This window comes from Lathyrus oleraceus, chromosome 2 (assembly GCF_024323335.1).
Source record: "Lathyrus oleraceus cultivar Zhongwan6 chromosome 2, CAAS_Psat_ZW6_1.0, whole genome shotgun sequence".
Taxonomy (NCBI): domain Eukaryota; kingdom Viridiplantae; phylum Streptophyta; class Magnoliopsida; order Fabales; family Fabaceae; genus Lathyrus; species Lathyrus oleraceus.
In genome coordinates this window covers 294326838-294352182 of record NC_066580.1, presented here as the reverse complement: position 1 = coordinate 294352182, position 25345 = coordinate 294326838, and the positions used below count along the sequence as shown (strand labels likewise).

At 36.3% G+C, this 25345-nt stretch overlaps 1 protein-coding gene across 1 annotated transcript; it reads left to right on the top strand.

The window, feature by feature from the left end:
• Positions 1-928: 928 nt before the first annotated feature.
• Positions 929-24457, top strand: LOC127122953 (peroxidase 11). The gene is made up of 5 exons (XM_051053226.1): positions 929-1646; positions 22693-23066; positions 23211-23402; positions 23644-23809; positions 23890-24457. Exons 1-5 carry the CDS (start codon positions 929-931, stop codon positions 24312-24314), a joined length of 1875 nt encoding a protein of 624 aa, XP_050909183.1. The 3' UTR covers positions 24315-24457.
• The last annotated feature ends 888 nt before the right edge of the window (positions 24458-25345 follow it).

Below are 25345 nucleotides of genomic sequence, written 5' to 3'. Positions count from 1 at the left end.
GCCTTTGGTATCGAATTTAGTCATCCCGTCTAAATTTAAAACTCCTGATTTCGAGAAATACAAAGGACAAATTTGTCCAAGCAGCCACCTGGTAATGTACTTCAGGAAAATGGCTGCTCATACCGAAAACGACAAACTACTTGTACACTGTTTCCAAGACAGTCTGAGTGGAGCATCTCTGAGATGGTACATGAGCTTAGAACAGGGGCGGATTCAAAGTTGGGAGGATTTGGTTGACGCATTTCTCCGTCAGTACAAATATAACTTAGATATGGCACCCGACAGAATGCAGTTACAAGGGATGGCTATGAAGGAGAGTGAGTCATTCAAGGAATACGCCCAGCGGTGGAGAGAGTTGACTGCTCAGGTAGAGCCACCATTGTCTGAGAAGGAAATGACCGGGATATTTGTGGACACCTTGAAGGACCCATTCTTTGATCGATTAGTGAGCAGTGAAGCATCTGACTTCGCATATCTAGTCACAATTGGATACCGCATAGAGAAGGGGTTGAGGGAAGGAAAGATTCCAGGAGCAGTGACAACACCTAGCGCACCAAAGAAGTATTCTGGAGGCTTCCCGAAGAAAAGAGAAGGTGAAACAAACGCCATATCCAGAAACTATAAAGGGAAGCAACAAGCTTCATATGGCCAAGTCGCCACCGTGGTACCCATACCTTATCAACAGCCAATGCAACAACAACAAACGTATCAACCACAACATCATCAGCATCATCATCAGCAAAATACCGCACCACCAAGACAATTCAAGCCAAGACCTCCAAGAAGGCAACTTGATCCCCTACCAGTACCTTATAGTCAGATATTCCCATATCTGCAGAAGGAAGGCCTTCTAACATTGAGGGAGTTAAAACCAATTGTTTTTCCATATCCACCCGGATACGACGCTAACGCCCATTGTGAGTTTCACATGGGAGCACCTGGTCATACCTTGGAGAATTGTTTTGCATTTCAGAATCGGGTACAAGACTTGATCAAAGCGAAAGTCGTTTCATTCACTCCGAGACGCCCGGACGTGAACACCAACCCTATGCCAACGCATAAGGATGCTTCCGTCAGTGCCATTGAAGAGAGTGATCAAGGCAAATTGATCCGTAAGGTTGAAGAGATTCAAACCCCTATCACCATGATAGGAACACAATTGCTGAAAAGTGGTATGATCCCGGAGGAGCTGATTGAGGAAGAGAACAATGAAGAGTTGAGGAGTTTTATACAACAAATGCTGGATCGAGGCGAGTTACAGATAAATTACCGTGTCAAGAGCAAGCGCCAGGAAGAGATAGCCTTGGTAGATATCCCCTATGATGAGGTTAAAGTAGAAATACCTATAAGCCCGTTGGTGATAGAGTTCCCAGCACCGTTCGAATATAAAGATGAAAAGGCATTCCCATGGATATATCGGCCCAGAGCTTTTAAGCAGGGGGAGGAAGATCAACCTTTAATGATCAACGAACCAAATGTCACTTCAATTATGGGGCCAGCAGGAATGACGCGTAGTGGTCGAGTGTTCACACCAAGAAATGTTGATACTTCTAAAAGAGCTAAAGGGAAGGAGGTTGTTGTCCAGATCCCCATCCCTAAACAAGGAATGCAAGACATGCACCTGTCTCCTAAAGTTGTTGTCACTCGTGAGGAGGCTGAGGAGTTTTTGAGAATAATCAAGAAGAGCGATTATAAGGTGGTGGACTAGCTAAACCAAACACCTTCCAAAATTTCCATGTTATCTCTACTACTCAACTCAGAAGCACACATGAATTCGCCGTTGAAGGTATTGAGCGTCGCTCATATCACAAAGGACATAACAATAGAACAGTTTGAAGACGTGATAGCTTGTGTGACTACTGGGAATTTCTTGGGTTTTAATGAGGACAAACTGCCGATTGAGGGAAAGAACCATAATAAGACTCTCCATATCTCCTTGAAATGCATAGATAATATACTGTCGAGGGTGTTGGTAGACACATGTTCCTCCTTGAATGTCATGCCGAAGACAACTTTGATAAAACTGCCAATAGAAGGGATAAGTATGAAACCCAGCACCCTAATCGTAAAGGCATTTTATGGCTCATGGCGAGCAGTGATAGGAGAGGTTGACTTACCAACCAAGATAGGTCCAACCATTTTCAATATCACATTCCAGGTCATGGACATACATCCCGGTTACAGTTGCCTACTTGGGAGACCCTGGATTCACTCCGCAGGTGCTATCACCTCCACTCTGCATCAAAAACTAAAATTCATTACAAATGACAAGATGATTGTGGTTGGAGGAGAAGAAGATATCTTGGTTAGTCACTTGACCTCTTTCTGATATATCAAGGTGGATGGTGAAATCACTGAGACATCATTCCAATCCTTGGAAGCGGTAAACATGATGGCCATCCAACAGACCTTGGAGGTCTCGAAATCAGGACCATCCATGGCCTCGTGGCAAGGAGCTAAGGCTGTTATGGAAAGTGAAGATGCTCAAGACTGGGGCAAAATGGTGGAAGTGAAAGAGAAACGAGACAAGTTCGGCCTGGGATATGACCCATCATCATACAAAGCTGGTAACCAATTTGACAAAGAGAAGATTCCTTTTGTAGAGAAAACGTTCACCAGCGCTGGCCACATCTTTGGCAAGCAGGTGGCAATGACCAACGAAGAAGATCGCGAAGAGGGAGTGTCTAGCTGGATGCGTTAAGCCGCACCTAATGAAGAACTGACAAATTGGAAGGCTGTGGAAGTTCCCCAAAAATTTCAAAAGTAATTTTATCATTTTAGACAAAACCCTATGCTTTGCCCAGGGCACAGTGGCATGTTGTAGGGCCTCCTTTATCTTTTTCAAGAGTTTTTATCATTAATGAAATGACAATTTGTATCCAAATTTTTGTTCCTTTCCTTTCGTTTTTATCTATTTACAAAAATGGCAATTAATTTTTATGCACGCACTTTCTAAATAAACTGCATAAATCATAACATGCCGAAACACCACCGAGACTGTTGATAACGACACTGCTACAGCCCAATATGACTTTGATTGTCCAATCTACCAAGCTGAAGACGAAGTGGGGGAAGATTGCGAGCTCCCTAAAGAGTTGGCCAGACTACTCAGGCAAGAAGAGAAGGTCATCCAACCACACCAAGAAGACGTTGAAGTTATCAATTCGGGAACAGAAGAAGATAAGAGAGAAATAAGGGTAGGCGCCGCACTTCAAGATACAGGGAAGACAAGATTGATAGAGCTCCTCCACGAATATGACAACGTGTTTGCTTGGTCATACCAAGACATGCCTGGATTAGACACTGATATCGTGACCCACAAGCTTCCCCTTAAAGAAGAATACCCCGCTGTCAAACAAAAGCTAAGAAGAACTCGACCTGATATGGCTCTCAAGATCAGAGAAGAGGTTAGAAAGCATTTTGACGTTGGTTTCCTGGAAGTCGCTAAATACCCACAATGGGTTGCCAACATTGTATCGGTGCGGAAGAAAGATGGAAAAGTCCGCATGTGCGTAGACTACCGAGACTTAAACAGAGTTAGTCCCAAAGATGATTTCCCATTACCTCACATTGATGTATTGGTGGATAACACAACTCAGTTCTCCGTGTTTTCCTTTATGGATGGTTTCTCTGGATACAACCAAATTAAAATGGATCCCGAGGACATGGAGAAGACCACGTTCATTACCCCTTGGGGCACCTTTTGTTACAAAGTAATGCTGTTTGGATTAAAGAATGTTGGGGCAACATATCAACGTGCCATGGTGACTCTCTTTCACGTCATGATTCATGAAGAGATTGAGGTGTATGTCGATGACATGATTTCCAAATCCCAGACAGAAGAAGAGCACATCACCAACCTGGGGAAACTATTCGCTCGGTTGAGGAAGTTTAGGTTGAGACTTAATCCTAATAAATGCACATTTGGGGTTCGATCTGGGAAGCTTTTAGGCTTTATTGTAAGCCAAAAGGGAATTGAAGTAGATCCTGACAAGGTTCGGGCCATTCAAAACATGCCTGCACCGAGGACTGAGAAAGAGGTTTGTGGTTTCTTGGGGAGATTAAATTACATCGCCATGTTTATCTCTCACCTTATTGCAACATGTAAACCAATATTCAAGCTTCTGAGGAAGAATCAAGGCATGAAGTGGAACAACTGCTGCCAAATAGCCTTCGACAAAATCAAAGAATACTTGCAAGAGCCACCAATTCTGATGCCCCCTGCAGAAGGAAGACCTCTCATCATGTATCTAACCGTGCTCGACGAGTCCATGGGTTGTGTATTGGGACAACAAGATGAGACTGGTAGAAAAGAGTATACCATCTATTATCTGAGCAAGAAATTTAATGATTGTGAGACAAGATATTCATTACTCGAGAAGACTTGTTGTGCACTCGCATGGGCTGCTAAGAGTCTCAAGCAGTACATGCTAACTCACGCGACTTGGATGGTATCTAAAATGTCTCCCATCAAGTACATATTCGAGAAACCAGCTCTCACTAGTAGGATTGCCCAATGGTAGATGTTGTTGTAAGAATATGATATCCAATATGTTGCGCAAAAAGCGATCAAAGGAAGCATATTGGCATACCATCTTGCTCACCAACCGCTGGAGGATTACCAATCTTCGAAATTTAACTTCCCTGATGAAAACATCATGGTTGTTAAGGACGTTGAAGACTCTGAACTAGAGGAAAGTCTGGAGCCAAGAACAGGGTGGACGCTCATGTTTGATGGTGCCTCAAATGCAATATGCCATTGAATTGGGGCAGTGCTGGTGTCTCCCAAGAATTTCCATCTACCATTCACCGCAAAGCTTTGTTTTACCTGCACAAACAACATGGCCGAGTATGAAGCTTGCATACTAGGGTTGGAAGAGGCTATTGAGTTGAAGATCAAGATACTAGAAGTATTCGGGGACTCCGCTCTAGTCATACATTAGATCAGAGGCGATTGGGAAACGAGACATGCTAACCTAATTCCATACCGGGATTACGTGCTGAAGCTACTCCCAAGGTTCGACGAAATCACTTTCTCTCATTATCCTTAGCAACTCTAGGATTATGTTGCAGATGCCTTAGCAACTCTGGCTTCCATGTACAAATTGATATGGCCCAACCATCAGCCTCATATTGAAATTAGGCGTTTTGATGAACCTGCTCATTGCCTAACGACAGCAGAAGAGTCAGATGGTAAACCATGGTTCTTTGATATCAAACAGTATCTAGAGAAGCGGGAATATCCGGCAGAGGCTTCCAGCCTTGATAAAAGGACTCTTCAGAGGATGGCATCAAAGTTCCTCTTGAATGGAGAGGTATTATACAAGCAAAACTACGACATGGTTTTGTTGAGGTGTGTGGACAAACACGAAGCAGATCAGCTTATGAGGGACATACACGAAGGGTATTTCGGTATGCACGCCAATGGGCATGCCATGGCAAAGAAAACCATAAGGGCGGGTTACTTTTGGTTGACGATGGAAGCTGACTGTTACCATTACACCAGAACATGCCACAAATGCCAAATCTATGCTGACAAAATACACGTACCACCTACCACGCTGAATGTCATAACATCACCTTGGCCTTTTTCTATGTGGGGCATCGACATGATTGGAATGGTAGAACCCAAAGCATCAAATGGACACAGATTTATCTTGGTGGCCATAGATTACTTTACCAAATGGGTGGAAGTCGCGTCTTATGCGAATGTCACAAAGCATGTAGTCGCCCGTTTCTTAAAAAATAACATCATATATCGATATGGGATTCCCAACAAAATCATCACTGATAATGGGTCCAATCTCAACAACAAGACCATGGATGAGTTATGCGCAACATTTAAAATCGAGCATCACAACTCATCACCCTATCGACCTAAGATAAATGGGGCTGTTGAAGCTGCAAATAAAAATATCAAGAAAATCATCCAAAAGATGGTTGTCATGTACAAAGATTGGCACGAGATGTTACCTTTTACGTTACATGGCTATCGCACGTCGGTACGAACTTCAACAGGGGCAACCCCTTATTCCTTGGTATACGGTATGAAAGCAGTTCTCCCTATAGAGGTGGAGATCCCCTCGATGAGAGTCTTGATGGAGGCTAAGCTAGATGAGGCAGAATGGGTTCAATCAAGGTACGACGAGCTCAACCTTATTGAGGAGAAATGCTTGAAAGCGGTAGGTCATGGTCAACTCTATCAGAGGCGTCTTAAAAAGACATTCGAAAAGAAAGTTCGTCCTAGGGTGTTTCAAGAGGGAGATTTAGTGCTGAAGAAAATCTTGCCTATTCACAAAGACTCCATAGGTAAATGGACACCAAATTATGAAGGTCCATTTATGGTGGTTAGAGCCTTTTCCGGAGGCGCTTTAATTCTAGCAACTATGGACGGTGATGAGTTTCCGCTTCCCACCAATATTGATGCTGTTAAAAAGTACTTCGCCTAAAAAAGTGGAATAATAAAAGCCGCCAAATCGAAAACCTGAAAGGGCGATTTAGGCAAAAAAAAATGGCTATCCCGGTGGATCGAAAACCCGAAAGGGAGATCCAGGCAAAAATTAGGGATGAAAATAAAAGAATTCGACCCGCTAAGTTGAAAACCCGAAAGGGCGACTCAGGAAAAAATGGGTATCTCGGTGGATCAAAAACCCGAAAGGGCGGTCCAGGCAAAAGTTAGGGATTAATTCCAAGGCAAAAAGTTGTACTTACAGACATCTGACGTATCCTCGAAGACAAAGAATCAACTTACCTCACTTTTCGAAAGCAAAGTGCTTGGACTATCAAAGACATAAAGATCATAACAGTGTGGAAACTCAATAAGAACTCAATTTTCATTGACATTTTGTTTCTATGCACAACAATTACCTCATTAAGGAATTGCATCTTTATGTACAATCACCCATTTAAGGGGCAAATCAATAAAGAAGAAAATATTCTCAACAAAGTTGTGCCCAAATCATTTTTATATTTTATCTGTTTTGTTTGCAAAGCACCTTTTTATTTTTGATAAACATCACTTTTAAAAATTATTGGAGAAAATAAAACACATGTTCAAACAAAGTGGTAAAATTGCTTTTGAAACAGTAAGCGGACGAATCCTTTAGTCTCCGAGATTCATGCTTGTTTTTTCATAGAGGTGTAGGACTGGTTGCAGATAGTTATGTTATTTTCAACTACTAATTCATACCTCTCATAAATGTACTCACGGTACAGCCAGACCGGGGCAAGGCTCCATCACATTTCCAGCATAAACATTGGTAAATCATGGATGGAGTATCGCGTGTTGAGAGGTTTGAACCTTTCAGTAACCTGGATCACCATAATAACAAAAGTCTACACTATTGGCATCACACCCCAATAACAAAAGTCCACACTATTGGCATCACGCCCCAATAACAAAAATCCACACTTTTGGCATCATACCCCAAAGCAAAAAACGTCTTAACCGGGGCATGTCCAATTACCCATTTTCATTCTAACATGCATCATATAAATCATTTGTAAATGGTTTTCCTACCGAACAGAAAAATTAAAAAAACACGGTCATATCAATCATCAGCATACTCATGCGTAACACTCCCATAAAATGGGAAGTTCAACAAAAATAAAAATCATCATTCCTACATGCACAACCAAATATCCCCAGCAAATTGCATATTTACATACATCCCATGCATGGAAATCCCACCTAAAGTGGGACATCATACAAAAATCAAATATAAAATGTCAGGATCCAAGGTCATTCATGTATATCTTGGACATTTCTCATTTCCAAATAAAGTTATTTCCCTGCATGTGCTCGTAGAATTATTTCTCAGCAAATCATTGTTCAACTTTATGATTAAAAATGATATTTCCAGCATTTTTCTTTACAATCATTGCTCCCCAAGCAGAGGTTACCCTAAAAAGTCTCTTATGAGCTTTCCCCTGCAGAGCATTCCTAGTAAATCTCCCTCAAATGAGTCCTTTCTTTTCAAAAAATTCCCCCAACAGACGAATATTCGAGATACTGCTTCATTTATCTGAAGAATCTCGTTTATCTGTTCGAGATACTGCTTCATTTATCTGAAAAATCTCATTTATCTGTTTGAGATACTGCTTCATTTATCTGAAGAATCCCATTTATCTGTTTAGAGATACTGCTCTAATGTCCTCGGAGAGTCTTACATTCGGTTAAGGTATTTTTCCCTTGCTAGAATATCTTAATTCTATCATATAAGATGCTGCTTCGACTCGCTACAGAGAATCTCATTTTTACTGTTTGAGATGCTGCTTCATCAATATGAAGAGTCTCATTTCAGATTCTTTTAGAGATACTGCTCTAATATCCTCGGAGGGTCTTAGATTCAATTAAGGTATCTTTCCCTTGTTGGAATATCTTAATTCTATCATATAAGATGCTGCTTCGACTCGATACAGAGAATCTCATTTTTACTGTTTGAGATGCTGCTTCATCAATATGAAGAGTCTCATTTCAGATTCTTTTAGAGATACTGCTCTAATATCCTCGGAGAGTCTTAGATTCGGTTAAGGTATTTTTCCCTTGCTGGAATATCTTTATTCTATCATATAAGATGCTGCTTCGACTCGATACAGAGAATCTCATTTTTACTGTTTGAGATACTGCTTCATTTATCTGAAGAATCTCATTTGTTTGTTTGAGATACTGCTTCATTCATTTGAAGAATCTCATTTTGTTTTCAAGATGTTGCTCTAATATCCTCGGAGAATCTTAGATACGATTGAGGTATCATTCCCTTGTTGGAATATCTCGATTACATCATGTAAGAAACTGCTCCGTTGATCCCCAAAGAATATTGTTTTTTTTTGTTCAAGACAATGTTCTACTAATTTTCTAAAAAGTCTTAAATACCATTGAGGTATCGTTCTATTGTTGGAATATCTCGCTCATGGCATCCAAGATGTTGTTCTGATAATTCCCAGAGAATCTTGATTGTTTTGTTTTATCTTCCGATAATCTTTTCTTACTATATTTCTCACTGCATTTTGTTTCCGCATTTCTTCCTTACATTTCAAAGGACAAAATTCGGGTCTTTAAGTATTTAATTATCTTCCATCGTGAATGTACGAAGACTGCTGTCATTCATACTTTCTGGTTCAAGGTAAATCAATAGGGGCAGCTCTCATACCCCAATTTTGTCCCTACCCCGATACAATTTTCATCTGATCCATGACCATATTTCACATGCATGCTTTCATAAATACATCATCATAATTTCGTTGAACTTTCATAACCAAATACATATTACACGGACTCAAGGCATGGTGTTTACACCCCAAAAAAACTGGGGTTATCCGGTTAAAGATCAAGAAAAGAAATTAGGGAAAAAAAATCAATTTTTGTACTGTGTAATCGATTACCCTAATCATGGTAATCGGTTACACATACAAGAAATTGATTTCCAGGTAATTTTTGTACTGTGTAATCGATTACCCTAATCATGGTAATCGGTTACACAAACAAGAAATTAATTTCCAGGCAATTTTGTACTGTGTAATCGATTACCCTAATCATGGTAATCGGTTACACAGACAAGAAATTGATTCCCAGGCCATTTTGGATGGTGTAATCGATTACCCCAATCATGGTAATCGATTACACCTGCATGGACAGCAGTAGTAGCTCTGTTTTTTACACAGAGTACTTTTTGGGTCACCCCCTTTTTCCACCTACTTTCCCTATAAATAGAGGTACTATTTCCCCTCATTTTTCATGCCTCCTAGCCCCAAAAATTTTTGTCCAAGTACCATTTACTCTCCTCTCCAAACCTAGGTCAAAACAAAAAATCTTTCTCACTTAGAAAAGTCACCCCACCAACTTTTTTGTCCTCTTTCATATTTTTTTTCAAAGCTTCTAACTTTCTAACACTCATAACTCATATCCTTCACTATACTTCCACCATAAACACTTTCATCTCAAACCCCTTGCTTCATATCCAAGCTCAACACCATTTCAACCTACCATTTTCCAACATTTTTTGGGTAATGATTTTAGCTTAAACTTTGTTAACTTTTTGGTTCTGTTTTTGTGTTAAAAATGGTTGTTTGTTCTTGGTTGATCTTTTGAGAGGTTTTAGACTCAAGCTTGTAAAAATGATTAACTTTGGTTTACACCTTTTTTTGGAATTTCTTACTCTTGCTACTCTTATCCACCATCTTTAATCAAACTTAGTATTTTGTTTCATTTGCTATTTATTGTTGACTTGTTTTCACATTTATTTGGTTGATGAGATCTATTAGATCATGGCTATGGTTGTTTAGAGTTGATAAAACCTTCAATGTTTCAAACCTATTAATGATTGATCAATAGATCCTTCATGATACTTTGAGGCATTGATAGGTTGCCTCTATTTCAACCATGTTTGGGTCATTTGATACATAGATGAAACCATTTTCTTTACATTAACTTGTTATTCTATTTGCTTATTGTTATTCTACTAACCACTAACTACTAACTCCTAACATTTATATTATTGCACTTTACTTCCTTGCAATTTATTTTATTGTTCACTTTATTTCAAGTACTTTATGTTTATGTTTATGTTTATTGTTATCTAACCATATCATTTACATTATGCTAATCTATTTACTCTCTTACTATCTTGATAAATAAAAGAGGAGTAAAGAACAAAAATAAAGAGAATAAATTGTAATCTTTTAAAATATTGATAGATGGACTTAGGTTGGCATAAATTTCTTTATTACAAATCTATTGTTAGTTGATTTTTCAATCATCTTCAATACTTTGCATCAATGATAAGCTATCCCCTAATGTGTCATGTTTTGAGTCTTTTTGACCTATGAAAAATAGTCCTCAAGATGTTCACTTTGTACATATTACTAACCACTAAATATACTTCACTAACTTTTTTTTTGTCACTAACCTTTGTTATTGTGATTTTTTGTTTCCATTAACTTGTGGTTTATTTTGTGTCATTTACATTCACTAACCATTATTATTGTGATATTGTCATTCTTTATCTTGTGATTTACTTTTATGTCATTACCTTGTAATTTACATTCAAGTACTCATTATCATCATCATTGTACAAACTCATCATGCATGTTTATTTACTTGTTATTTATTTTATTGTCATCATACATAAAAAATAACAAAAACATGATAAAATGGTAAGACCAAAAATATTCACTCCACTCTTAATCAACTTGGACTTAGAGGATTTCATCTTAGGACCTTCGCTTGGAAACCTTCCTTTACTCTTTGCGATACTTTGTAAACACTTGGATTTTCACCCGTAACTTACATGCATGTTGTAAGACCATTATCCTTTGTTTAGCTTAGGTCACTTTAGCACACAAAAGGCTTTCTCTTGGGCTACCTTACAATGCGACTCTTTAACTTCTTGTTGGTTACTTTGCATTCACTGTGCGTAAGCCAAATTTCATAAGCAATCTCATTTCGAGACCATCTTCATAATTCAATTCATTCGTAAACATAAATTTAAAACCTCGATCCAACATCGAGTATTCTTTGTTAAGAATTAAAATACCTGGTCACAATTAAACATTATTTCGCTTAGGAATCAGAGAGGAAATGGTTTTGAGTTTTCAACTCCTTTTCTCGATTATTTAAACACGAACTCTTTTACCCAATTAATCGAATAATCGTCATTTTAATCCACTTAAGGACAAATGCATCAAATTATTTTGCAATAAGAAACCAAAAGGGAGATAGCTTTGTGTCTTCAATTTTTTCTCCTCGACTATTTGAATACAAGTTCTTTTACTTGGTTAGTCAAATAATCGTCGTTTCCTCTACAAATCTCCAAACCCCGATTAAATCAAAATATTTTCACAGTAAGCTAAATGAAAAGGGAGTCGACTTTGAGTTTTCAACTTCACTCCTTAATTGGACGAATACGAGTTCTCTTACTCGGTCAGTTGAACAATTGTCATTTTCCGTAAAACATACAACTTAATCAAATCATTTTCTTAACCAATTATACGAAAAAGGAGATGGTTTTGAGCTTTCAACTCCTTTTCTCAAATGCTTGGATATGAGTTGTCTTACTCAGCCATTCAAGTACTTGTCGTTCATTATAAAAATACGTCAACCATATACAACCTTATTTTCATAAATATTCAGATGAAACAGAAAAACGGTCTAGAGTCTTCTATTCCTTTTCTTGATTATTAGGATACGAGTTGTCTTACTCAATTATCCGAGTATTCGTCATCCGTTCAAGACACTTTAATTACTATCAAATCCTTTCTATAATTAAGGATGAAAAAGAAAATGGTCTAGAGTCTTCTACTCCCTTTCCTGACTGTTAGGATACAAGTTGTCTTACTCGACCATCCGAGTGATCATCATCCAATCGAAAACATCTCAACCAATCAAAACATCCAACATATTAATCCAATTTGTCACCTCCATGTGACCTAAACTCTTTTGAAAAAGAAAACTATTTAATCCTTTCTAATGCGCATAACAAACCAATGCTTAAGCCTCCGCCGAGACTAGACAAGCCAACGCTTAGCCTTTAGAACGCGATCTAAACAGTTGTTCATTAAAAAACACCAACCAACTGTAGTCCCCGAACTACGAATGCTCTGATTTCCTTATTACACCATAAGGATACGTAGGCAGGAGATTGTTGTATCTTCGCGAGCACACTAATAAAAAAACCTCCCCTTTCCCCTTTCTGAGGTTCTCATCCATTTCTATTCTCAATATCTTATAACCCAGAGATAAACAAACAAACAATTAACACTCTAAACGCACATTAGAACTAAAAGGTTCTTGTTGAGTACAACGGCCGTAAGATGTGCTAATACCTTCCCCTTACGAAATCCACTCCCGAACCCGAATATGGTTGCGACGACCATTATTCCATTCTCTAAAGGTTTTATCGATATTTTCCTATTCCTTCATTAGGATAAATAAAGTTTGGTGGCGACTCTGTTCGAACGTAATTTTTTCCGCGAGCATCGCAAGGAATCGTATTTTTCAAGATGCGACAGGACTCTCTCACTTACTTAGCTGATACAAACATCAACTATTCACCTGCATCGAATTCAAATTTACTCTCTGGAGGCAAGTCGTAGATATCTTCAGGAAATCATCAAGAATCAGACACCACTGGCATAACACTAGTCTTCACATTTCTTTATACTCTTCAAGAAACAACATTAACAATACCTGATTGTTTTCCCTAAAGACTTCCCAACTTGACCGAAAGACGGGAATCTCGAATCCACAACATCTTCAATGTTAGGAACAACATAACTTTAACATCACCTGAGGTCTTGCAATCAGCGATACACTGCACCAACTTATTAAAACAATTGGTAAACACTTGGTTTAACTCCAACCAATTCATTCCAAGAATAACGTCAACTTATTCTAACAAATACAATCCATACACATCCTCAAGGAACATAACAGGATACTCAACACAACACTGGCTCTTCTCTGGCCAAAACATCGCCTTCCCCTCACAAGGAAGCGACCAACAAGAACACTTGATCATATTCCGTCAAGGATTACACCATTTTTCTAACCTACATTATCCTCGAACCGACCTCTCTTTGGGTTTAAGAAAAGCACAACATTCTCAAAACAGGTTAACTAGCCAACACCGTACTCTTGCATGCAGCAACATGATGTCCAAGTTCTATACAATTGGAACATCCAAGAGAAGCAGACGCTTCTCCCCAACTTGTTTCATTCCCAACCTGTAATTCGAAAACAAAACATGCATCGACAATGTTCTCACACACATGTCACATACTAGGGAATAAACATAATTAAACAACCTGGCCAGACGAACCAACCTGCTCTGATACCACTAATGTAACACCCTAAAACCCACACACAATTTATCGCATAAATTAAATATAAACTAAAACCACATAGGGTGTCAGATATTCTTAACACACATGACCTGCTTCGTAACACAGGTTTCAACAGTAAATTTCAATACACACATTTGTAATAAGAATGTTTACACAACATCTAACTTATCTGAATCATACATGGGATATGTATACGATATCCATCTCGTCTTATCGGTATTATATATTCATATAATAAGATATTCATAACTTGTCACCATACGCTAACTTCCATTTTAAAGTATCATCGCAACAGAATTATCATCACAATTATGGAAGATAAAGCAATTAATAACATATAGTCTCAACTTCAATTTTAATAACAAATTAAGAGAGTTCTAATCAATCAACTATACATCTTAAGAATTCTCAATAACAAAATTAGTCTTATGACTTCAACATAATCATACATAAGGAATAAAATAAGCGTTTAACCCAACCCGATGTTACATGATCAGAGCAAGGTGCCACTAGTAAAAGCAACAAAATAAAGAAGTAATCCAAGAGCTAACTTCCACTTACTTCAACAATACTACTCTTGAGTCTCTGCAAGATGCTCATGTAAAGGCAACATTCAAACAGAAGGGTGAGAATTCATTTCAATAATAACGATATAAAGTGAAGAATAAAGTACAACATCTACATAATCATGCACAACAATATATCACATTCTTACATCCAAATCATAATCAACATCATACACGACAACATCTCAATTATCATTAACATCATACAAGACCATATCTTAATTATCATTAACATCATATGCAACAACATCTCATCAAACAACACATCAACAACCACCAATACAAATGCAACACTTATGGAATGTACTCAATATTGACTCGACATGCATGTGGTACCAAATATGAACACTCAGGTTCATCTCACTCCATTATCCTCACCATAGGATCGATTCCATCTTGGAACCAGAGCACACCAAAATCGCTACCATCATCATAGGTAACGCTTCACTAGTCCCCCATAATAGGAATTAGCTACTCGCACCCGGTCCATCACAATGAGATCAATGCTCACCAAAACTCGTTACCATCAACATAGGTAACGCTTCACTAATCCCCCATAATAGGAATTAGATACTCGTACACGATCCATCACCATAGAATCGAGGCTCACCAAAATTGGACCGAAGTTGTATACCAAGATGCATGACTCTTAAATAACATGCATTAACACAACAAGGTTCACCTAAAAGATCCCCATACGGATCTCATCATTTATGCATCACATCATTCATCATGCAACAACCAATTCATGTTACCATGTGAATAATATCAACAAACAACATCAACTCTTTAACATCTTAACATTGTCGACATAATAACATAATTATCACGCCACGATATTACAACAATGCAACGGTTCATCAACCAAACGTATAAACCAATACATTTATTAACATATTAGGCATGTGAATATTATTAAAACATATCAACAATCACTACCATGTTATAGTTTTAAGCGTTAGCTTTCTAACACTTCAAATAACATAAAAATTGGACTTACGGAATAAAAGTTATGACCAAAATCGTCGGGATATGTCAACAATTCTCTAATCGAATGTATGGACAAAAACTTCACCAACATAGTAGGCATATGAATAATACTCAAACAATTCACTTATCACCATCATGCTATATCTCTGATAGTCATCTTTCTAATGCTTCAAACCTCAATCCAAAATGATTCACGAGTTAAAAGTTATGATCAAAACCGTGCACGAAGGCGTTGCTAAAAATTTGTTGTTTTTCTAAAATTTCCAACCGAATCTTCAACTTCTTAAACCCCAAAAGCGTCCATAAAAAATAATCACCAAAATTATTTTTTCCCTAAAACAAAGTTATAGCCCTTTATTTCAGATATCCAACGCTTTGAATGACACTAGATTTGGACTTATGGATTAAAAGTTATGCCCAAAACGATTTCAATAGAAAAACACGAACAAAGGCTCCATTGTTGAGCGCGGTCGTGACGGACAAAATGCAAAATTTTATGTGTTTTTCATTGTTGGAGGTCTTTTGGACCTCCGATTTCGATTCCTTATAAATCCAAACACTCAGAAAATTATAACCCATGCAATACTCTAATTATCTTAAGTTAATTTACAGTTTTAACATAATTAAATCATCTAATCACAATTTTAAGATTATGCTTAAAACCTTCAAAATTGCAACAATGGGGGATTATGTTCAATCATCAAAACAGAAAAAATACACGCACATAAGGGACACAATATTCATCATATAATCATCATATAACAATCATCATAGCATTCCAATTCAAAATTATGAATCAAAACACCCAACCCTAAGGAGGTTAAGGCTTCCTCCATTCTACCCTTCTACCATACCCTTTACTATTGAAACGAGTTATCACCCTTACCCGAATTCCTTGCAAATTTTCTGAATTGAAACCTTCACTCTCTTTTCTTGATTACCCTGCCTATTGCCTTTTTCCTCTTTTTTCTCCAATGTCACGTACTGTGAAAATCTCCCTAAACCTAGGTACCTCTTAACTTTTTATTTTTAGGGTAAACTTTTCCAAATCACCAACTTGGCCCAAACATAATTATCTCATATTCCTTCGTTCCACTAACTTTTTCACTTTATCATATTTGTCCCAATTATTCTATCTCCACTAATTAATATAATAAAAATAAATAAAACATTATTTTTAATTATCAAAACAATTCTAAATTATTCTACGTACTTCTATCAGCTCTATATACCCCTAACTCAAGGATACATACCCCGCCATAAAATAAATCATCAAAATGCATAATTTAAGCAATTAAAATATAATAAAATATCTAATAAAAAATGGGGTGTTACAAATTCCACATGTATAAACAAAGTGAGCAATATATTGTACGGTTCTTGCCCTCGCTTCTTTATCACATGCATCATTGAGGCTTGTGTCCTTAGTCTTCTTAAAGACTAAATCCAATGGTCCTTTAGTCCTCTTGACAATCATTGAAGATGTCTCAACCAGCCTCTTTCCTCTTCAAATTTGACTTATTTCCTCAATTTCATTTGTATCATCCGCATCTAACTGCATCAACACCTCTTCTATTCCTCTTTAATTCCCGCCGGACAATTATCCAATAAATTAATCAAGGTTTTACCTTTTCTATCCGTCCAACCATATGACATAATTGAACATCCATATTTATTCTTTTGAACCTTGTGATTCTTCAATAAACCTTTTGTATACTCCAACTCCTCTTGAAGGAGTGGAACCCTAAGTTCATGAAAACATGACGGTTTCAAATGAGGACCCTAGCTTCCAATGGCTTCCAAAATCAATTTAAAGGTTTTTGCATTTGCTACGTTAAAAATAATTCCATATGTATAAACAAAGTGAGTAATATATTGTACGGTTCTTGCCCTCGCTTCTTTATCACACGCATCATTGAGGCTTGTGTCCTTAGTCTTCTTAAAGACTAAATCCAATGGTCCTTTAGTCCTCTTGACAACCATTGAAGATGTCTCAACAAGTCTCTTTCCGCTTCAAATTCAACTTATTTCCTCAATTTCATTTGTATCATCCGCATCTAACTGCACCAACACCTCTTATATTCCTCTTTTAATTCTCTCTTTCTCAACCATATCGACATGTAATATTGCTTTAACTTCCGTCGGTATTTTCAAGCAAGCAACTACATCACCTTTTATTCCTAATTAATGCTTTTTGCTCTACTAATTCCCCCACTACAAGTCAGATTACAAAAATCACATGTCACCTTCTTTGTGTTATTTATATCCCTCCAATGATTATATTGACATGCTATGTCAATATTAACACCGCTTAGTTTAAAGGTTTGACCACATGAAGCAACCGAAGTAGAACTCAGTGTAAAGGAAGATGATGCCATGGTTTGACTTCAAAACATAAACATAAGCAAAAACTTGATATATGAACATAAAAATAAAAATATAAATATAAACATAAACTTGATATATGAACATAAACAGAAACTTCATATATGAACTTATGAACATAAACATAAACATAAACATAATATAAACTTGATATATGAACATAAACATAAACATAAACATAAATATAAACAGAAAGAAACATAAGAAATATAAACATAAGAATAAATATAAACATAAATATAAACTTAAACAATACAAATAGAAGAAGAAGAATACAAAAGATAAACATAAAACAGACTTACAAAGTTACAAATATTTTTGAAAAATAGAGGAGGAGGATCAGAGAGAGACGACCGGAGGTAGGGGCGCCAGAGAGAGACGACCGAAGGTGGGGGACCAGAGAGAAACGGCCAGAGGTGGGGGGGGGCTAAAAGATAGAAACGTGTGAAGAAAGGAGGAGGTTAGGCCAAAGTGAAGAAGAAGCGTTGTCTGAAGAAGAACGAGAAAGAGAAAACACAAAACAAAAAGTCTTTAAACCTTTTAAAAATTAAGGTCAAAATAGTGATTTTGCATAAAAAAAATTAAAAAAACAACAACAGCGGATGAACCGCTCCATCCCGGATGCGTGACGCGACCCGGGATCTCGTCGAATCGGTCGTGATTCCACACCCCGAAACGCTCCCCTGTTCTCGCACGGTGGGGGGCTGCTCCGGCTGGACTGCCTGGGATCGCGCCGGGAGAGGTCGCTTTCGATAACTCTGGTTTATAATTGTTAAGGAACCATCTAGTGTAAGCTCTACAAGCAATTCTACACTTTAGGAGCCATATAGTCACAGTAGCTTGACCGAACAAGTGATTGGACTAAGTGGTTTGAGTTCTACCTAAAAACGAATTCAAATATTGAGTCGGACATTTCTTAGTTAGAGTTTACTCACTTTTCAGACACCTATTTATCTTTTCATGTCCAAAGTTTTTTAAAGAGTGTATATCAGATTTCAATAGAAATACATATAGGGTGCTTTTTTGTTCCTTTTGTGGGAATTTGGTAGAATTGGTTGACCATCTCTTCGTTGTTACTTATGAGATTTTTATGTTCGTGCAATATAGAATTTTTAAGTGGTTGGGGGGATAAATGGTTATTCTTAATGATTTTATTTCATGGTGTTTTTTGAGTCACTTCTTTCTTTAGGGGTAAATGTAAGTATAATAGTGGTTATTTGATGGTTGGTTTGACATTTTGTAGTTTGATCTATTTGAAAAGACGCTAATAATGTTATTTTTAACGAATCACAAAAACATCGAAAGAGATGGAGGAGAAGAGTATATTTTTTCAAATGACTTTAGAACCCTTTCCTCTACCTTCATTTATACCGAATCGAGTGTTCTTTTGTTGGGTTCTGATATGTAGATGGGAAATCTGATGGCTTGAGATCTAATACGTTGTCGTACCAGAACCTTTATTAGATATCTTTGTTTATTTATTGCTTTTATTGATTGATTTTTTTTTTGGGTAGTATTGTTTGAAATATTTTATTTTTTTGTTGCTTTTTCTTACTTTTTGTTGCATTCAAACACTTCTTGTAGTTAGTGGTTTTTCCATATTAATATCAATGATTTTTCACTCTTTTTTTTAATCTATATATTACTATTTTTTGTTTTAAAGAAAATAGAAAAACATATAAGTTTAACCTTTTAATCTTTAAGCCAAGTTAGACTTTTAAAAGAAAACTTCATAAAAGGGAGGATAGTATGACGAAATATGATTTATTTGAAATTTTTACTCAACTAACCTACTTTTTTTTAAAAAAATCCCAAAATAATCCAATTTTCAGATTAATTCCCAAACTACACCACTTTGAAAAGGTGGCGCCAGATGAATTGGCGTTTGCTCTCTAAGTCAAAGAGGTGGCGCCAATTGGATTGGCTAGTGCACCTGATGTTGCTAATCCAATTGACGACCGTGTGTAAAAAAGGAGAGGAGGCGCCAATTGGTTTGGCGCCTCTGTGTATTGCGTAATTTTTTTTGAAAAACAATGTACGTTTTAGATAAAAGTCGAAATCGGACCAATTGATATTAATATTAATATGCGTTTACATACGAATACCATAAAGACTAATGTCGTTGACCGGGATGACCTAACCGACCTCCGGTACCACATCCCCTAGCTACCCGAACGCGTGGTCCTAACCCATGTTGATGCGAGTTGGTTCGTTGGTTAGACGAAAACATACCTAAAGGCAAAAAAATTAGAAGTATTGAGAGACTCGATGTCTTACATTGATGGGTGCAAGTAAAAAATGATAAGGATGTTATGGAAGTGATGTTTGAACCAAATGATATCAGTTTGATTGTTGTAATCAGTTAGAAATGTTATTTTTAAATATTGTGATTGTCGTGCAAAAAGTCAATTGTTGACTAAAAGTCAATTGTTGTGTAAATGGTCAATTTTTAGTCTTTGTACATATATGGACTTTGAATGTGATTGTATGAAATGATATTTGATATTTGAATGCATTGACTATTTGAAATGAATTGTATGGATATGAAAGATATTGAAATGAAGGAACATGATAACATGAATCAATGGAGACGAATTTTGAATGAATCAAGATCTAAGGACCAAAATGGAGAATGATTAGGACCTATCCAACGATTCATGGATCAAACACCAATGAAAATGACATGGAATAGACTAAGTGATGAACTTGATGAATACCTAATCATGGATCAATGGGCATGACCATAACTTGATGAACAATGTCAAGCATGAAACAAAAACTCTAGCAAGACCCAAGATGTACAATGAAATAGGTCATAATCAAAGATTTATGGACCAAACAACAATGATAATGCAAATGGCATGAATGACATTGGTCAGATGAAATTGGTTAGGCATGGACTAAGCATGGGGATATGATCAGATGCAATGCTAGGGATGAATTGAATCAAGTGGAAGTTATGATGCCAAGGAAATGAGTTTGAACCAATGAACATAGACAAGCAAAAGATAACATGTAAGTCCAAGAAGTGAATGCTAAACAGACCAAAGAAACCTCCATAATAGACCAAGAACAAGTGGGCCTTGAATGGATCTTGATCAGGCAAGTGAAGCATACATAACGGATGATGCAACAACCATATGGCTATCAAACACCACAACAATCATTTCAACCTTTCCTCGGCGCATCATTCACACAAATGTGTCCCTTCAATCTTCCTGAATGTCCTCCAATAACTCAAACACATCCCAACTACTCCGACATGGGTCACGAACTCAGGCATGGCGGTAGCGCTTCATTGCAGGTGATGGTGATGTTTTTGGCCCCTCAAATCCTCAAACACCTGGGGTGAATCATCAACGTGGGTTAGCGCCAGGCGTTCGGGTAGCTAGGGGATGTGGTACCAGAGGTCGGTTAGGTCATCCCGGTCAACGACATTAGTCTTTATGGTATTCGTATGTAAACGCATGTTAATATTAATATAAATTGGTCCGATTTTGACTTTTATCTAAAACGTATATAGAGACGTCAATCCAATTGACGCCACCTCTATAACTTAGAGAGCGGACACCAATCATCTGCCGCCACCTCTTCAAAGTGGGGTAGTTTGAGAATTAATCTGAAAATGAATTATTTTAGAATTTTTTCTAAAAAAGTGAATTAGTTGAGTAAAAATTTCGATTTATTTTTATAAAAGAAAAGAAAAACCAAAATATGTCAAACTAATTGGATGTTAATTGGGACATGGAACAGAGAAAAAAAAAGCAGCAGATGCAGGTTTAGAACCGAAGACATCCTTGTTTTTATTTTTAATTTTAGTTTAAACTTGAGCTAATATTATTGTCCCTGGATTTCGTTTTACTTCTGCATGCAGGATCTATTTGAATTTATTTATTTACATAAATTTTTGTGACACTATTTAGGAGAGATTACTAAAACAACTTACGGCACTTTTCATATAAATTTTTAAACTTATTTTTATAAGTTTTAAAAGATACTTTAAAGAAACAACAAATATCATATAATGAAATTTAAATTTAATTATAAAAATAGTTTATGCAAGTATAATTACAAACATTTATTTTGATAAGTACCTGTGCTATAAACTAATAAGACGTTTATCCAAACAGCTCTTAATAGAAAATCAAGCTTCTAAATTGAAGTTGGGTTAAATATTACTTGATGATGAATTGTTAGCTTATTGCTGAGACTAAGTAAAATATATTTCAGTGATTATTATTATAGGAAAATTCATAGTTGGGACACTGTAAGCCAAAATTTCATTTATATGACCAAGTTTTTAGCTTTGATCTGTCTCCAACACAATCTAGAGGAGATATGAGATCAGAATTAAGGAGAAAAAGGGTTAAAAGACAGATAGTCAATAATATAGATGAGAAATTTGTGGATTCTTGCACAGATATATAAAGATAATTAATTACTCTTAATCGTGCACTTCAAAACCATGACTCAATTCGTATAAGATTTTTCTTTCTTATGTAAAACCAGCAAGAATTTGATAAAGTTCACATGCAATCAAATTGACATCATATAAAATTACTATTTGACGTGTGGAAATGTATCATACTGTTAAAGAAATATGACTTTCTGGTAAGCAAAATTAGATTGATATCTATTTCATAAATTAAATTAATCTGATGTAATGCTAGGTGGTACTCATAAACCTAACCTATTTACTGTTGGATTGTTGAAACCTGTCTCAAAAACGACAGAAAGATGACAACAAACACATGTTGGGCACACAACTTTTAATCACTTTTTTAGTTTTATTTAGCTATACCTCAATCTTTCTTTGTGTGTGTTAAGAATGTTACTTTTAGTTTAAGAACACTCACCAACTAGGCCATATTAGTTGCATCTTCTTTGACTCTTAAAAGTTATCTTTAAGAAACACTGAATCAGCCATTGCATGGAAATGGTCAAGGTGCAACACTACACTACACTTCACAGAACTTATTATATGTATATATATTCTCTTATTCCTATCTATTTCCCCAACCCTACATTCTTCTCAAGCTAAGCTCTAATAGTAAACTAACAATGAATCCTTCATTTCTTTTGAAATTTTTCTTCTTGCCACATATTGTTTTTTTCTTTGGCTTTCTTGGTGCAAGTGAGCCTCAACTAACACTTGATTACTATGCATCAACTTGTCCTACTGTGTTTGATATTGTTAGGAAGGAAATGGAATGTTCAGTTCTTTCTAATCCACATAACGCGGCTTCCATTCTCCGGCTTCACTTCCATGACTGCTTTATTCAGGTCAAAAAAACTTACCTGTCTTTTTCATTTCGCAAGATCATGTGTGATTTTGTTCTAGTTTTAAAGTGTAGTTTTATCAAAATCATACTAGCATAATATATAGTAAATTCACACTAACTAAAAGCGATATTACACAATCATCAGGGATGCGATGGATCGATCTTGCTCGATGATACAATCACGCTGAAAGCTGAAAAGAAAGCCACTGCCAACATCCACTCTTTAAAAGGCTTTGGAATTATTGATCAAATCAAGAACTTTGTTGAATCTGAGTGCCCTGGAATTGTTTCTTGTGCTGATATTCTCACAATTGCAGCTAGAGATGCTGTGATTCTGGTAAAAGAAACAAAATGTGTTACAAATTCTAGTCTTTTTCTTATACAAGTCAGGACCGTCTTAAGTTTTTGGAGGCCCTATGTATGTTAGCATGTGGAAAATAAGGGCCCTATTTTGCCACGGTTTAAACGTGTACATATACTTTATGAGCCCTATTTAGCTACAGTTTGTTCCTCAAAGACTGTCCCAATACAAGTTATTGGAAATATGACATCTCTCTTTGTCCTTTGATTTCTTGTAGGTTGGTGGACCATACTGGGATGTTCCTGTGGGAAGGAAGGATTCTGTGACTGCAAGTTTTGAACTCACTAACACCAATCTTCCAACTTCTGATGAGAGCCTTGTCTCTATCATTCCCAAGTTTCTTTATCAAGGCCTATCAGTTACAGATATGGTTACCCTTGTAGGTATGTTCTTATTCTTGTAGAACATTTTCTGAAAACCAAAACAAGCAAGCCCTTTTCTTTTCTGATCACAAACCATGCAGGATCACACACCATTGGCATGGCAAGGTGTCAGAATTTTCGATCAAGAATATACGGAGACTACGAATCAACTTCAGCGAAAAATCCAATCTCAGATAATCAGTTCAGCAACCTTAAAACTATTTGTCCACCAATTGGAGGAGGAGATAGTAACATAACAGCAATGGACTACGTTACGCCTAATCTCTTCGACAATTCTTTTTACCAGTTACTGTTAAAAGGCGAGGGAGTTCTTAACTCTGATCAAGAAATGTACTCGAGTGTGTTTGGAATCGAAACAAGAGAGCTTGTCAAGAAGTATGCAGCAGACCCTTTGGCTTTCTTCCAGCAATTCTCTGATTCAATGGTCAAAATGGGAAATATCACTAATTCAGATAGCTTCATAAATGGAGAAGTTAGGAAAAACTGCAGATATGTGAACACATAAAACATTCATTTTGTGTTTTGTGTATCTTTTGTTTGTTTCCACACACATTAATTTTATGTATTTCAGCCATAGTAAGTTGATACAATGATAAAATATATATGCAGATTTGTTAAGTATAAATATACTTGTGAGCTTCTTCCGTAATCAGCAATCAGTTATAAAATGTATGTTTACAAATTTATTAAGAATGAGTATGCATTTGTGAGCTTCTTTTGCATAGCTTCAGTTACAAAGTTAGATTTTTCCTTTCTTAACCTTTCACTTTTTCTTTTCTCAATTAAACGGGTTCCAAAAGTTCAACCTAATGGCGGCAGATTTCTTCTTATAAAGATAATTGATTTGATTGCAGTTTTAGTTTTCCTAATTATAAATTTTGAATTTTAAAATTTTAAATATTTAATCTCCTTTTTTAAAAATTCAGTATTTTGATCATTTTATTAAACTTTTGTTGGTTTTTTTTTTCGGTCCCCCCCCTTTTTTTAGATGGCACTTTAAATTATGACGTGACACCACGTCATTAAATTTTTTACGGGTCAATTAAAAAAATCAAAAAAAATATTTTTTTATATTTTTTATTATTAAATTGAGTTTTAAATAACTAAAAAACAAAAAAAAACTATAATCTCCATAATTTTTTGTAATAATTAAAATAAAATCCTAAAATTTAATAAAAACATATCAATAATTTCATAGTAGTTAAGGATGAATTTAGAAAACTCCATTTAAAAATTTCATTATTTTTAGTTATTTAAAACTCAATTTAATAATAAAAAATATATATATTTTTTGAATTTTTGAATTGATCTAAATTTTGGTCAATCCACTTATCGTGGCATCAACAATATGCTTTCAATGCCACCTACACAATACACGAAGAAGACTAAAAAAATCCGGCAAAAACCTAATAGAGGGATCAAATTGAATCTTTTTAAAAGATGACTAAACGTTTCAAAAATGTAAATAGATGGACTAAAACTGTAATTAAACTATTTTTTTTATCTTATGCCTACACTTATCCACTACCCCAACAA

Excerpts from the sequence above, each read along its gene's own strand:
- LOC127122953 (XM_051053226.1), top strand. The coding sequence starts at position 929 with ATGGGAGCACCTGGTCATACCTTGGAGAATTGTTTTGCATTTCAGAAT. Across the intron at positions 23,067-23,210 it reads TCCATGACTGCTTTATTCAG|GGATGCGATGGATCGATCTT; the intron begins GTCAAAAAAACT and ends CACAATCATCAG. Across the intron at positions 23,403-23,643 it reads CTAGAGATGCTGTGATTCTG|GTTGGTGGACCATACTGGGA; the intron begins GTAAAAGAAACA and ends GATTTCTTGTAG.